Source organism: Gorilla gorilla, chromosome 16 (assembly GCF_029281585.2).
Source record: "Gorilla gorilla gorilla isolate KB3781 chromosome 16, NHGRI_mGorGor1-v2.1_pri, whole genome shotgun sequence".
Classification (NCBI taxonomy): Eukaryota; Metazoa; Chordata; class Mammalia; order Primates; family Hominidae; genus Gorilla; species Gorilla gorilla.
In genome coordinates this window covers 69,170,213-69,185,223 of record NC_073240.2, presented here as the reverse complement: position 1 = coordinate 69,185,223, position 15,011 = coordinate 69,170,213, and the positions used below count along the sequence as shown (strand labels likewise).

At 50.4% G+C, this 15,011-nt stretch overlaps 1 protein-coding gene across 4 annotated transcripts in view; it reads left to right on the top strand.

Annotated features, from left to right (window-relative positions):
- ITGA11 (integrin subunit alpha 11) overlaps nt 1-15,011 on the top strand; it is a 133,248-nt gene that overhangs the window by 78,906 nt on the left and 39,331 nt on the right. For all 4 annotated transcript variants that reach the window (XM_031002245.3, XM_063698652.1, XM_063698650.1 and 1 more), the window contains exons 8-10: nt 4,232-4,376; nt 4,853-5,018; nt 6,734-6,804. In XM_031002245.3, the coding sequence (XP_030858105.1) occupies nt 4,232-4,376; nt 4,853-5,018; nt 6,734-6,804 (382 nt within the window). The remainder of the gene's footprint in view (nt 1-4,231; nt 4,377-4,852; nt 5,019-6,733; nt 6,805-15,011) is intronic.

Below are 15,011 nucleotides of genomic sequence, written 5' to 3'. Positions count from 1 at the left end.
TCTACAAAAAATACAAAAATTAGCCAGGCTTGGTGGTACATGCTTGTAGTCCCAACTATTCAGGAGGATGAGGTGGGAGGATCACTTGAGCCCAGGAGGCAGAGGCTGCAGTGAGCCAAGATCACGCCACTGCACTCCACCTAGGCAACAGAGCCAGAGCCTGTCTCAAAAAAAAAAAAAAAGAAAAAGAAAAAAAGAACTATTTAGTAGTATTGTGAATTTGTAGGCTCAAAAGATTAAGACTTTTCCAACCCCATAAATCTTTATAATTAAGTCATTGCTCAACTAGCGTGTTTCTGTTTGCTGATAAAACTTGCTCAAGCTTTTCCTAAATGAGCATTTCTCCATGTGAAGGTGGCTCTCTTACTCATCCTCACAAGGAATGGGCCATTTTTCTATTTTTGTTTTGCCTTCTTCAGGGTGAGACCCGAGACTCCCAGCAGGCCCTTGTGAAATGGCTTGGGTAAGGGAGGCAGCCCATAACTACCAGCTCTCACTTTCTCAGTGTGAAGCTAACTGACTCATACAGGGATAAAGCCCACTGTTTGGACCTCACTTTACAACCCACCAACCCCTGGTCAGTTATTCGTGTGTGACTCACCAGGTAGTTTGAACCATCAGTGACTCATGAGCACCGCTGAGGTTGCAATCTTCACCTCAAATTCTGATCTTCCCAACCTGCCAAATTCAAGTCCCAAACTACAGCTGGTGCCTTTTAAGGTGAAAGGTTTTCTGTCCTCACTCAGTTTATTCTTAATGCATGTTTTTTCCTATGCACCTATGAAAGGGCAAAGATCCAGGCCATGAACATGAGGGCTTATAAAGATGTCAGTAACCTGTGGGTCCTGGCCACTGATGGGAGGGCTGTGACAAGTGTTCACCCTAACCCTAACTCAGTGAGGATGAGAGAGGGAGGGGCCCCCATGGAGGGGCCAAGGAGAACTGCCAGGAGGAGGCGGCACTGGACCTGTCCTGGGAAGACCCTGGGATTCCAACAAAAAGAGGTGAACAGAAGACGTGCCACACAAGACATTCCACCCTGATGACAGCAGAGGAGAGGGAAAGTCAAGGAACATTTGCATTCAGAGATGCGCTCCTTTTGACCACAGCAAGGGGTTCATGTTGGTGGGAAGTGAGCCATGTAAAGATGGTGGGAGTGATGATGTTGTAGTTAAAACCAGCATGGGTGGCCACTGCAGATTCTTGAGTACAGGAGTGTAATCATCAGATATGCACGTTAAAAAAATGAGCCTGGCAGCTATGTACAGCAGGGAAGCGGAGAGGGCCCCTGAACAATGTGGTGTGATTCTACCTTTGTCCACATAACAGTTTATTGAGCATCTGCTATGTGCCTCACACTATTTTAGGCACCAAGGCTAGATCAGTGAACAAAATAGGTACAAATACCGTGCCCTCATGAGCTGACATTCTAGAGAGAGGGGCAGACAATAAATAAATAAATAAATAACAGCATACTAGAAAGAGATGAAAGCTATGGGGAGAATGGAGTGTGGTAGCGGGAGTGGAGCAGGTGCAGAGGGCAGGTACGGAATCAGCATGCACAGGGTGGTGGGGAAAGGCTTCCCTGACAGATGACCTTTGATTGGAGATTTGAAGGGAGGTGAGGGAGTTGTTGGCAAGCAGATGGCTGGGAGGGAACAGCTCAGACAAAGGCTTGGGGTGCCTGAGGCCTTCCAGACCATTGAAGAGTCCAGTGTGGGTGGGGGTGAGTGAGCAGGACCAGAGGCTAAGAGAGGAAACGGGCCAGATTTCAGAGGGCCTAGTGAGCTGTTGTCAGAACCTGGGCTTTCCCTGAGAGAAATAGGAACCTGTGCAGGTTTTGAGCAGAAAGGAGCTGTGACAGGGCCTAAATCTCCATGGGCCACTCTGGTTTCTAGGCCCATGGAGCCTGTTGTGAGTATAAAGCTCTTGCTGCTCTCAAGGAATGTATAATCTAATTTACAAAGGAACAAATCCAAGTCCCTTTACCCAGTGTAGAATCAGAATTTAAAATCTGATGATTCATGCTGATATTCGCACAATTACAGATTCATATGACATTCACACTATTCCACTCTATGGAAATACGATCCTGACATTTTTCTTGGATCCATATATAATAAAACCTGTTTTGCTCCTGCCATGCTTTTTTGCAGGGTGTTTTATTCCTGGGCCTGGCCCTTCCATGCAGTCATGGAAGCATCTAGAATCCCCTTGGAAAGAATAGCAGAGTTCTCCTGCTGCTACTGGGTTGCGCTTGAGCTCAAAACCTGCTCTCGTCATGTGGCACGTGCCTCTGCAGGCTTCAGTCCACAGCACATACTAAAATTAGTGGGTTTTTTAAGGCAACATATCCAGCATATTGGAGAATTGCTAAGAGAACGGCGGATGTTTTTTCTCTTTGCTGGTAGTTTGAAGATGTTCTAGACTAATTTATTCCAGCTTTTGTAAATTCCTCAACTCCTAAATCGTATGCATCAGTTCCTCAGCGTGCTGCGTAAGAAGAGATACCTCTGATACCAAAGCCATGTGGCTCTTTAACCTGTCATTACAGAGCTTAAATCTGTGACCTGTCCTGCCTTGCTGTGGCTCAGACCCATGAGGAATAACCTCAGAGTCTAAGACTAACATTTATTTTTAGATCCTTATTGGCAGACTATAACTTCTGGGCCAGACTCCTCGGTGAGACCATGTCTATACGCCTCAGAACCTCATGGTCTAAAGGAGGGCCGGCCACAGGGACACCAAAAGCCAGTGGTGATTTGGGAGCCAGTTTTTCATGCTTTGTAGCCCAATGGCCTGCTACAAGAGCCTCTCTGCCAGGTTGATGGTCGAGGTGCCAGCTCTGCTGTCTCCTGGGCTGGATTGCCTGATAGGTGGGCTGAGCTCATGCTCCGGGCACTGAAAACAAAATAAAAAGTGAGAAAGAGAAATATTTGTCATGGAATTTGATATTTAATGTTTCCCGAAATAGAATCAAAGTAGTCCTTGTGAGGAAGTCAGAGCTCTGTCAGGCCTCATCGCACGCATTTTATGGGTTGGTGTTGTCTGGATGCTGAGTCACCCTGGCACATCCTGTTTTCAGTACTAAAGAAAGTGAGTCTCAACTCTGGATGCTCACCAGAACCTTATAAAATACTGATGCCAGCCCGGCACGGTGGCTCACAGCTGAAATCCCAGCACTTTGGGAGGCAGAGGCGGGCAGATCACTTGAGGCCAGGAGTTCGAGACCAGACTGGCCAACATGGCAAAACCCCGTCTCTATTAAAAATACAAAAATTAGCCAAGCGTGGTGGCACAGCTCTCTAATCCCAGCTACTTAGGAGACTGAGGCACGAGAATCGCTTGAACCCGGGAGGAAGAGGTTGCAGTGAGCTGAGATTGTGCCACCGCACTCCAGCCTGGGCAACAGAGGGAGACTCTGTCTCAATTTAAAAAAAAAAAAAAAATACTAATATCCAGGCCACCACCCCAGAGATTCCAATTTCAGGGGTCTGGCTGAGGCCTGGGCATCAACGGTTTTTGTTTGTTTGTTTGTTTGTTTGTTTGTTTTGAGACAGTCTCACTCTGTCGCCCAGGCTGGAGTGCAATGGTGCGATCTCGGCTCACTGCAACCTCCGCCTCCCGGGTTCAAGCAATTCTCCTGCCTCAGCCTCCCGAGTAGTTGGGATTACAGGCGCACGCCAACACACCCGGCTAATTTTTGTATTTTTAGTAGAGGCAGGGTTTTGACATGTTAGTCAGGCTAGTCTCGAACTCCCAACCTCAGTTGATCTGCCCGCCTTGGGCTCCCACAGTGCTAGGACTACAGGTGTGAGCCACCGTGCCCGGCCAACAGTTTTTAAAGCCTCCCTCCGAGAGATGTCAGTGAGCAGCTGGGGTTGTGAACCACTGACTTAATGCCTCTAAAGGTTGCCACCTGCCCCTGAACTCCCCTCCCAGGTCCACCTCATCCCTTTGGCCTGTCCAAAACAGCAAGGTCAGGACTCCAAAGGGGCTTTTCAACATTTCATTTAAAGACAACAGATCTAAGAACCCTCTGAGCAGCTGATGAAAGAGTAGCTCTGGCCATCTCAATCCAGCTACTTCTTTGGTTTGAGGTCCTGGCACCTGTTGGGTTGCCCAAGGAGGACTTGGTCCTGGTTTCTGTGGCTGCCCCTCTGCAGGAGCATCAGGGGCTGCCCCAATCCCACTTACCTCTCATGACCCTGCCCCTGTGCTTGGCTTCCAGCTCAGAGGCTTTCCAGAAGGGTGGAAGGAAAGGGGCCAAGAAGGTGATGATTGTCATCACAGATGGGGAGTCCCACGACAGCCCAGACCTGGAGAAAGTGATCCAGCAAAGCGAGAGAGACAACGTAACAAGATATGCGGTGGCCGTAAGTCCTGGCCCACCCAAGGGCTGCTGATGGCCTCTTAGAGGCTTTACCATCAAATCCCTGGGGACTCCAAGTGACTAGTTCCAGGCAGTATCACAAGTGTCCAGGCCCTCAAAAAAGCCTCCCATTTCATCTTCTAAACAACAAGTTGAGGATCTTTCTGCACTGCTCTGGCCTATCCACAAAAGCTGTGGGTTGTGTTTCCCCCCATCCATTGCCAGGGAGGGTCTGGAACCTCAGAAAACTAGAATACACCTCCAAACCTCCCAGCTCCCAGACCCTAACTTAGCACAAGGGCTTTATCTTGCCCCTAAAAGAGAGTCCATTCAAAAATGCAAATGGCATTGCGAGGAACTCTCATGGCTACCGGCCCTGGCTCCAGCCCACCCTGGGGTCCCCAGGGTCTAGGCCGTGTGGTGTATGGGAAAGTCTGCGCTATGTTCTGGTTTGTGGTTCCTGCCCCTGTTCCCTGGCAGGTCCTGGGCTACTACAACCGCAGGGGGATCAATCCAGAAACTTTTCTAAATGAAATCAAATACATCGCCAGTGACCCTGATGACAAGCACTTCTTCAATGTCACTGATGAGGCTGCCTTGAAGGACATTGTCGATGCCCTGGGGGACAGAATCTTCAGCCTGGAAGGTAAGCAATGCATGCTAAGAGGGGATCCACTCTCTCCTGGGCTTATATCAGGTAAACCCCATAGAGCACAAACCAATCCCACAAGACGAAATGGCTTAACAAGAGTCTTCCGTAATAATAAATGCCAGGCCAGGCATGGTGACTCACGCCTATAATCCCAGCACTTTGGGAAGCCAAGGTGAGCGAATTGCTTCAGTTCAGGAGTTCAAGACCAGTTTGGTCAGCAAGGCAAAACCTCGTCTCTTTAAAAAAAAAATTACAAAAATTAGCTAGGTGTGGTGGTACATGCCTGTAGTCTTAGCTACTTAGGAAGCTGAGGTGGGAGGATCGCTTGAGCCTGGGAGGTTGAGGTTGCAGTGAGCTGATATCATGCCACTGCACTCCAGCCTGGGCAACAGAGCCAGACCCTGTCCCCAAAAATAAATAAATCATAAATGCCAACAATTGAGTATTACTCCGTGCCGGACGTGAGGCTGTGCATTTTATGAACAGTGCTGAAAGGTTGCTTTGCTAATGTTCTCATTTTTATCGCTGGGAAAACTGAAACTCAAAGGAGCTGAGTGACCTGCCAAAGTTCTCACAGCTTGGGAGCATGGTGGGCTTTGAACTAGGGTTGCCAAATTTTGCAAAAATAAAACACAGTGGGTGTGGCAGGCTTAGGTTAAAACTTATGTGTTCTCTGAAATTCAGTTTTAATTGGGCATCCTATATTGCATCAGGCAACCCTAGCTTGTACCTAGCAGAGTCTGACTCCGTATTCTGAAACCCTTAATCCCTATATGCCAACTGCTTCCAGTCCACCAAAAGCATTTTTTATTTTGGGCAGAGTCCTTCAGATTGCCTCTCTCCTTGTGATTTAAGCTCCATTTCTGATTTGCATAAATTTCATTTCCACCATAAATTGCTATAGTGGGCCCTTCCAATATCAGGCTTTGGGCATATGGGATGATTATAAAAGGAAATAGAAGGCAGTATAAAGCCTGAGAAGTCTGCAGTGCATTGGAAATGACAAGCCACAGACACACGAAGAGACTAAAATGGCCCTCGTAAACAAGGGCAGATGAATATAAAGTCTGAACGTGAGCTTTGACACCCACTCCAGAACTCAAATATCCAAATCTGTATTTCTCCTCAAAATGGTCGCCTTGAGTGATGAGAACATTCGTTCCAATGATGTGTTCGGGGAGTCCCTCTGTGGGGAGAGGCTTTCAGCACTCATGGGATTTCTTACGCAAATCTGCAGTGGTGACAGACCTCCCTCTGAGGGTGGATTTGATGTTTGAGTTCCATCCAAAGACATCTGGAACCAAAGCTAGCGAATAAAAGGAATGAACAAAGTGGGAAATTCCATTTCTGGCCAAAAACGTACACTATTTCTGTGCACTTTTGCTTACTTTCCCTCCAGTTTTAGCAGTCTCATAGTATGCATGCCCTGTAATATAACTTGTCCTGAGCCCTTTTCAGAAGTAAGTGGGCTACCAGTAACAACCCACATGGGCACCTGAAAGCTGTGTGGTGCCCCCCACTGCACAGGGTGCTGGGGAGGGCTGAGGAGGCTGGCACACTACCGGCCTCAGCTTCAGAGCGCCCCTCGAAAGAGAGCCCCACCTCCTGACGATGCCCCCAGGAAGCAGGAGCTGTGGGTTGGGCGGCAGCTCTGTCTGGCGCTAAGGGATTGGGCATGGAGCTGACATCTCTCTGTCACTCTGTTGCAGGCACCAACAAGAACGAGACCTCCTTTGGGCTGGAGATGTCACAGACGGGCTTTTCCTCGCATGTGGTGGAGGTATGTGGTGGAGGTATGGGCACAGAGCCCCACCTCTGTCTCTCGAGGGCATGCTCTTCACCTTTCTAGCTCTCTGGATCTGTCATCCACCTTCACAGATGGGTTGGCTCTTCTCCTCGCTTTCTCTCTTTCTTGGGTTCTCTCTGCCTCCCATCTTCTGTGGGCTGGAAGAGGGGAGTCGAGGTCTTCCACCTATTTATGTTGTCTTAAGCCCTCTTTAGAAGTGAATGGACTACAGATAATAATCCCATAATTTCACCTGTGAGGCGCGGGGTGTGCCTTCCCATTCAGTCCACAGAGCCTTGTGCAAAATCTAGGGCAGGTGGCAAAGCCAATGGCATGTGCCTCGGATAGCTCCAGTGCCCAAGGCGGCCTGCACATGCCAGGCCCCATGTCAATGTTGGGAGGGTATCCAGATGTTCCAGCTGTGCTCTGGCAGGTGACTCATAGGCCCCCCCACTGTGTGGGTGCTGCGTCAGATTGCAGAGGTCCTGGGGTGGGGCTGGCCCACAGAGGGAGGGGCGTGGTGTCACAAGCAACATGTGACATCTGGGGCTCTGCATCACTCCCCCGCTGTGTGCTTCACCTGGTGCTGGTTCATAAGGAGGGGCTGGAGCCTCCCAGGATTTCAAGGGGGACAGAAGAGTCGATGTCTGCGAATATACTTAATGTACTGTAAAGTCCTGCCCGGGATTGTCACGTGGGAAAACATACCGACTGCATCTGTCAGTATCGATACGTGCTCCTGTGGGTGTGCTTTGCACAGACAGGTGTCCCAGGTGTGTGTGTGTGCGTGCGTGTGTGTGTTCTGCCTGGGCTGGCACCATGAGAGTGTACTTATTCCTCCTAATTTACCAGAGAAGGCCCATTAGTGCATCCTAGTTATATGTCACTGTCATCCTCCTGTTGCCCTCTCCTAACTCCTCTGTGAGGTGGGTAGGGCAGGACTCCTTGTTCCTAGTTTACACATAAAGAATTCAAGGCATGAGAAGGTTAAGTGACCTGCTAGAGTAAAATTCATGAGAAAAAATATTAGTGTCATGCTCTTTCCTCTACACCAAGCAGCTGCTCCGTGAGAGGGAATCTCCGGGGGTCTGAGTCAGAACTTCCAAACTGGAGGGGAGGGGGACATGTGCGTGACATGCAGCCGGCAGATGGACGGAAACGCCACTCACACTCAGACTTTTCTGAGCTGCATCTGGACAGTTTCATGCCCACTGTCTTGAATAACAGCAAGATGTAAATATAGCTGCCCTATCCTGATAACAGCCCTGTTACATGTGCACAGCGGTTTAAACTTTTCCAGGAAATTCCTGCACCTCATTTCACACCAGAACAGCCCTACAAGGTTAGCAGGTGATGATAGTTATCCCATTTTAGGTGGTTGGATCAGCCACTCTTTTCAGTGCCTTCTCTGTGCTGGGTCCTGAGCCTGATGCCAGGAGAATCAGAGGCGGGAGCCCTGCCCTCAAGGAGCTCAGAGTCTGAGGGTAAAGAGCCCAGCACAGAGAGGTGAGAGCATCCATTCACGTGGGGGCCAGCAGAGTCATGTGCTCTGGCAGGACCAGCCCTGGTCTCCAGACTCTGACGTCAGAGTTGATTAGAAAATGGAACAAGGAAATGCAATTTAATTAAATCTACATGCATTTGTCAAGTGCCACTAAAGTGCTGAAAGGACCCAGAAATGATTCTTGCCACCAGGAGTCAACTTGCAAACAATCCTGAACGGCAGTTCTTAGCTTTGAGAGTAGGATGAAAGAAACTATAGATGCCTTCTAGGTAAAAGTGTACAACACCTGGAGGCCCCCCTCATCCGAAGATCCCCTGTGAAGACCCCCTGCTCAATGCAGGGCATGCGGGGAGACATGTACATGTCTAATGTTAACCAAAGCAATGTGATCAAGGTAGTATAGAAGGAAGGGCCTCCACTAAAAGAAGGGGTGGTCAGGGAAAGATCCGGGGAGGGCTTGGCACTCGAGCTGCCCCTAAAGGACACAGATTTCAGCAGTCCTGGGTGGCAGTAAGCAGGAGAATAGAGAGCATTATGGACACACACTGGGTGACATCCTGGCACAGCTCAGAGGTCAGCCCTGGTGTTGGGGACAGAAGAGAAAATGAATGTCCCAATGTTTCCTTTGTCCACTCTACAGCCATTTTTTTGAGTATCTTCATGTCTGTACCAGGTACATTAAAGAAACATTTCAGCTGACAGCCACTCATAGCCTAGCTGGGGAGAAAGACTCTTAAATAATACGCTCACTGTCCTGCTTCTAAAATCATGGTCTGTGTCTGCCTAGGAATAGGGGAGTCTAAAAAGAAGAGGACATTAAAATGGGCTTCAGGGACTCAGGGAAGCTTGAGCTGAGCCTTGAAAATGGCTCCAGCAGTTCAGTGTTGAGCAAGGTGAGTCCTTGCAGGATCAACAGGTTCCCCAGCTTCCAGAGTGGGGAGACCCAGGAGCTCACAGCCTCAGCACAAGACTTCGGTCACGTCAAGGTCATGACTGCCATGTGCAGCCCCTTCCACATATGCTCAACTTCTCTGTTCCTCAGGCAGAGGGACGCAGCTTGCCTCTCCCATATACCCTAGTTCTTCCATCACCCCTGACACAGGGACCCAGCTTGCCTCTTCCGCATACCCTAGTTCTTCCATCACCCCTGATATTTTCATCTAATTTGACTTTAAGAGAGACAACGATCGCATTTGAATCTGAGACTCTTTAGTATTAAAAACAAAAACAAAAACAAAAACCTTTCAAATGCACAGGAATGGTGCAAGCATGATGGGCTGGCTGGCTCTGTGACCGGCCACTGGGGGCTATTTTAGAGCACAGACATCTTTCAGTGCCAGGCCGCTGATGCCATCATGAATGGCCACAGCCATCCTGTCCCCAGGAGTCCAGCTCCTCAGCTCTCAGGGTCAGTTACGCCTCTCTGGGGATCAGGGCTATTGGGTCCAGCCTTTCCACTTTGCTCTGAGCATGTCTGTCTCCCAGGCAAGCCCCCAGGCTTCCTCCCTGCCAGAAGCGCCACAGATGGTCTCAAACAGCTGCTGCCTGAAAAGATACTGAAGGAGCCTGAGGCTTCCCCGGGCCTGTTTAGTTCTGGTAGAAGGAGAGATCCCTAGTAGAATGTTCTCAGATGGCAGAAGAAAGGCCCGGCTTCTCCTTGCTTGGTTTGCTGCCGTCTTAATGAGCAAGGAAATCAGTCTTTGAATTAGCAAGGGTAAAAACAACAGGAGAGAGAAGGGACCAGAGCCCAGGGTAGAGGGGAGACCCCAAGACATCACCTGGACACCCACAGAGTCCAGGGCCCCAAAACATTACATTCCAGGCTGAAGGCAAAACGTCTGAGCCATTGGGAAAACCCGGGTAGCTGGAAACCCTAGTCTTGATTTGCAGAAAGGGGAAAGAAAATATTCCAAAAATTACCATCAGGAAGGCTAGCTGTGGATCCCTGGTCAGACTTTAGAATACATTTTTAAGCTAATGCTTCCATTAGCATTTGGAAATGAACACAAAGGTCACTAAGAGCCAGAGTGGCTTCCATTAGTGCTGGCTGTCTGCTGAGGTAGTGAACTACCTGTCAAGCTGGGTAATCAAGCAGGAGCTGCAACAATCTGCCAGGAAGTTGGGAGAAGGGATTCACACCTCCGGAGGGGGACTAGACTCTAAGACTCTGTAATCCCATGGGCCTTGAGGGGAAGATGCAGAGGGAGAAAGAGGACTACAAAGAATTGATGGGCATGGGTGACGGTGTGCAGATGACCCTCCCACACAGGGCTCAGCTGGAGGGATTTCGCATCCGCTTTCCTACACTGGAATCCTAAATCTGCCCTAACTCCAAAAGTTTACAGAAGGAAGCAGTTTTATCAGGGTAGATCTTGTCTACGCAGAAACCTTGGTGACTCACCCAAGGTGGGAAGAGATCCTTTTTCTCTTGTACCTAAAGGTGAGGTCACTTACCCTGCACATGATGACCTAACAGGACCAGTGCTCAGTTCTGTTATGAAGCAGGTCAAGTTCAGCTGAGCCCTGTGTGGGAGGGTCCTCTGCAGCACCATCACCCATGCGCATCAATTCTTTGTAGTCCTCTTTCTCCCTCCGCTTCTTCCCCTCAAGGCCCATGGGATTACAGTCTTCGAGTCTAGTCCCCCTCTGGAGGTATAAACATCCCAGATGAGCTATCCCAGCCACCCTCCTGCCTCTTCAGCCTGTGCCCATCCCACAGGCCCTCCTGGGATTGAGGTCTAGACAATGAAGGGTATTGGCTATTCACTAAGGTTCTTAGTGGCTGAAGCTTTAGAGGTGTAATCTTCCCTAAGGGTTTCGCATTTGAACTGGTTTTGCGTATCTGATTCAACAAAAAATGAGAGAAGCTGATGGATAATGGTGAATTGAGGAGTTGACCTGTGGAAGCTGTAAACCCCTCCTGTGCCCCCCTAGACCTAAACAATAGACTCCTTCACCTGCCAGGCTGGGCAGGCAGTCAAGATGGTCTCCTGGCCCTCTCCCCAGGGGTCCAGGACACAGCAGCTGAGGTCCTCTGCCACGCTGGTCCCAAGGGTTTGCGAGTTGTCTCCTGGTGGCAGGAATCATTTCTGGTTCATTCGGGTCCTCCTAAGCCTGGCCCCACATCCTCAGGCTGTGCCCTAGCGCCCACTCCTGGGCCTCTTTCCCAGGGCCTCTGACAGGAGGCAACCAACTCTGATGGGGAATGAGCAGTCAGTGTAGCACGCCCAGGTCCCCGCGGCCCCTTCTGCTCACCCCAGCTGCCGGATTCCAGCACCGCACATGGTGAGGGCCCCTCCTCCATAGAAAGGCAGAGAGCCTGTTTCTGGGCCTTTCCTGCCCACACCCCATTTAAGCCTCCTGGCCATTCATTCCTTCCTCAGGTCCACTTCAAGCTTGTTGAAACAAGCCTTCTAAGACTCCAGGCCATTAGTGAAAAAGCATAATCCACCCTCTAAATGGTGTATGTGCCTTAGAAGGGGCTCCTGGGAACAGAGCCTCACCCCTCTACAGCCACTCTGACGTGGACTCTCGGGAGTTTGGTGGGGGAGGACAGCCTCGGTGTCCTCTAGGGGGTCTCCCATCACACCAGCCCACAGCACCACCAGCGACTACCTCCAGCTGGCTCCACTGTCTTGCCTCACAAAAGCCAAAAAGAGCTAGAAGGAAGAATTACTGGCACCTGGTATCCTAATTCCATGACTGCTGGGCAAGAGGGAAGCACTGTCTGGCATGTGGGCTCAGAAAAATCATTTGACCTGTCTGAGCTTGTCTTAGTAGATGTCTGAAGAATATTTGTGAAATCGAATCAAGGCTTGGAACTGGAAGTGTTCATTTTGAGACTTACTAATAAATCAAGTAAGATTTTCTTAAAAGCCTTTCCTAACCCCACTATGTACTCACCCCCTCTCTCAGTTGTTCACCTGCTCCTGGGACTGCCAAAATAACCGGTCCCTGACTCCATCAGAGCACTTCTCACACGCTACTGCAATGATGAACATGACTGTGACACCTGATTCTTCGACTCCCGACCACTGGGGAGATGCTTACAGATGGATTCATGAATGAGAAGAGCTACCATGTACCAAGTACTCACTGGCTGCCAAGCACCCTGCTAAGAATTAAAAATGCTGATTTTCACAACAGAACTGTTTTACAGCTGAGGAACTCAAGGTTCAGAGAGAGAGAGAGAGAGAGAGAGAAGAACTTGCCCAGGGTCACACAGCTAGAAGCTCTGAGCTGGAAGTGGAACTCAGAAGCCTCTGACTCCAGAGCTCCTTCCTGCTCTCACCACCACGCCAGGGATCCTCCACCTCTGTCCTAGTGACATCTTGGGCTGGATAACTCTGCCGTAAGGGACCATCTTGTGCATTGTAGGATGGTTAGCAGCATCTCTGGCCTCGACTCACTAGACGCCAGTAGCACCCCCACCACTACCCCCAGCTGTAACAAGCAAATATCACCTAGGGCACAAACCTGCCCCGGCTGAGCAGCACTGCCCTAGACCATGCTGCCTTCACTGCCGGGGCTGTGGTCCAACCCTGGCTTGGGACATGGACTGGCTGGAACACAGGGCTTTGAGAGATATGCTCACACACCCTGGGAGCACGCAGCTCAGCTGGGAAGGCAAGACTGCCTCAGAGGCCAGGTCAGAGGGCAGCTGAGAGCTGAGTTGGCAGGGTCTGGTGGTGGGAGCTACACACACTGCAGGTGCCAGGGCTACAACGTCCTTTGGGAAGGCACAGCGTGGCCTCAGACCTTCTGACAGCTGCCAAGCCTGCGACCTCATGTCTGCACAGGACGCCAGGAAAATCAGCTTGTGGGGAAGGTCCCATCGTGCAAGGCCACCCAGGCACACCCTGGTAATATCTGATGGGAGCCCAGGTGGCCCCAGATAGGAAAGGAGGCTATAAAACAGGAAGCCAGTGTGAGGCCTGCAGAGCGGGGGACACAGCTCTTCCCGGGAATGCCCACTGTTTGTTTGCCAGCTGGGCCCACATGCCTGACTTCCCCTATTAAGGATTTGGTCCCTTCTCTTTTTTTTTGCCCCACTCTTCTAGATTTTTCTAAACTCAAAATGTCTGGGCTTCCCCAGCTGGGAAGAGATTGTGACATACTAAGGCTTGCTTCAGTGGCCTTAACCTGTCCACTCCTCACAGTGTCCCCATCCTCAGAAGACTCTCCCTGGCCACAACAAATTCACTCTCAGGAAAGGGCCTCCCACTGCAGGCCCAAGACTGCAGCTGCTGTCAGGGTTAAAATGGGATGAGGTGGGAGACTGTAAGCAATCACCTGGCCAAGTGTTGCCAAACCCAGAAGTCATGACGGAATTCCCCAAGCTCCCATAAGGAGAATCAGTGTGAGGGGTCTCCCCGGCTGAATCCCAGGCCCCTGGGCCAAGCCAGCCCTTCTCAGTACATCACAGGTGCTCCCTGTCATCTGCAGAGCCAGAAATTCATCTTCAAAGGCCTGTCCATGAAGCACAGAAGCCAGGTCTGCAGTTACAAACTTGGACTCAACAGGCAGAGAGAGGGAGGAAAGGAAGGAAGAAAGTCAGACCCCAAATACTGCGCCCCTCCCTCAGGAGGGTTCAGGTGGAAAATGGAAAGCTGGACCCACAGCAGGCTTTGGGGAAACAGATGTTTTCTTCTCTGCCCTACTTACCTCTCTGGTCAAAGCCCCAGCCCTGCCTCTGACTTGCTGTGTGACCTTGGGCAAGTCCCTTCCCCCTCTGAACCTCAGCGGCTCATTTGTCAAGTGCAGATAATGAACATCTGTCCTTCTGATTTCACGGGGCCTCTGGGCCCAAATGGGCAGCCGGACGAGAAAGTACTCCACAAAGAATAGAGCACACCCCACATGCAGGAATGTTGGTGGTGACTTTGTGGACAGCGAATATATGAGTTCCTGGCTCCTGTCCTGGCCCGAACAAACTGTCAGAGCCTCCTAGGCTGAGGCTCAAGCACAGAGTAGCAGGAAGAAGGCTAATTAGAAAGTACAACGTGAAACATAACGAAGCACATTGACTCTCCCAAGACCAGCTTATTTATAGCTGTAAAAACATTCTGTCTGAACAGTCAGTTCTACCTCTGGAGGGTTAGGATTTGTTAACCCTTTGATAAGATCAGCTTGACTCTGTAAAGCGGTGGGAATCTCAAGCTCACCCAGGCAGCCAGGCAGCCGGGCTCAGGGAAGGCTCCGTGGGAGAGAGTGGTGACTTTACCAGCCTGTGTTTTGAAAGCCCAAAGCTGGGATCCAGACAGTCTGCCCCCACCCCTGTAATCACCAAGGTAACCCAGAAGGCAGCCCTTCCCTGTTTCCACCACCTTCCTTGGGCCCGTCATTGTCCCTGGTCATTTTCCTTCCTCTTCCAAGTGCTGGCTGTTTGTCTGCCTGTACCCAGTAGGTATGTCGATTGCTGAAGCAGGGGATCGGGGATACAGGAGAGAGAGGGTGAGTGGACCCAGTCTTCAAGAAAGGGCCATGGGGTCAGTAACCTGGAAACTTTCCCTCAAGGAGCCAGAGTTTCCTGTCTTCCTGCCCAAGCATTGCAGCTTCCCCTTGTCCTGCAACTGGTGGGTAGAACAAGACCCTCCAAGCCCTGAGAAACAAGCAGAAGCACCAGTGCCTTGGGTGCTGGCTGTCATGGAGGTGGCCCTGGCTTATCTTTCCAGCCTCATGTCAAGGCTCTCTGCCC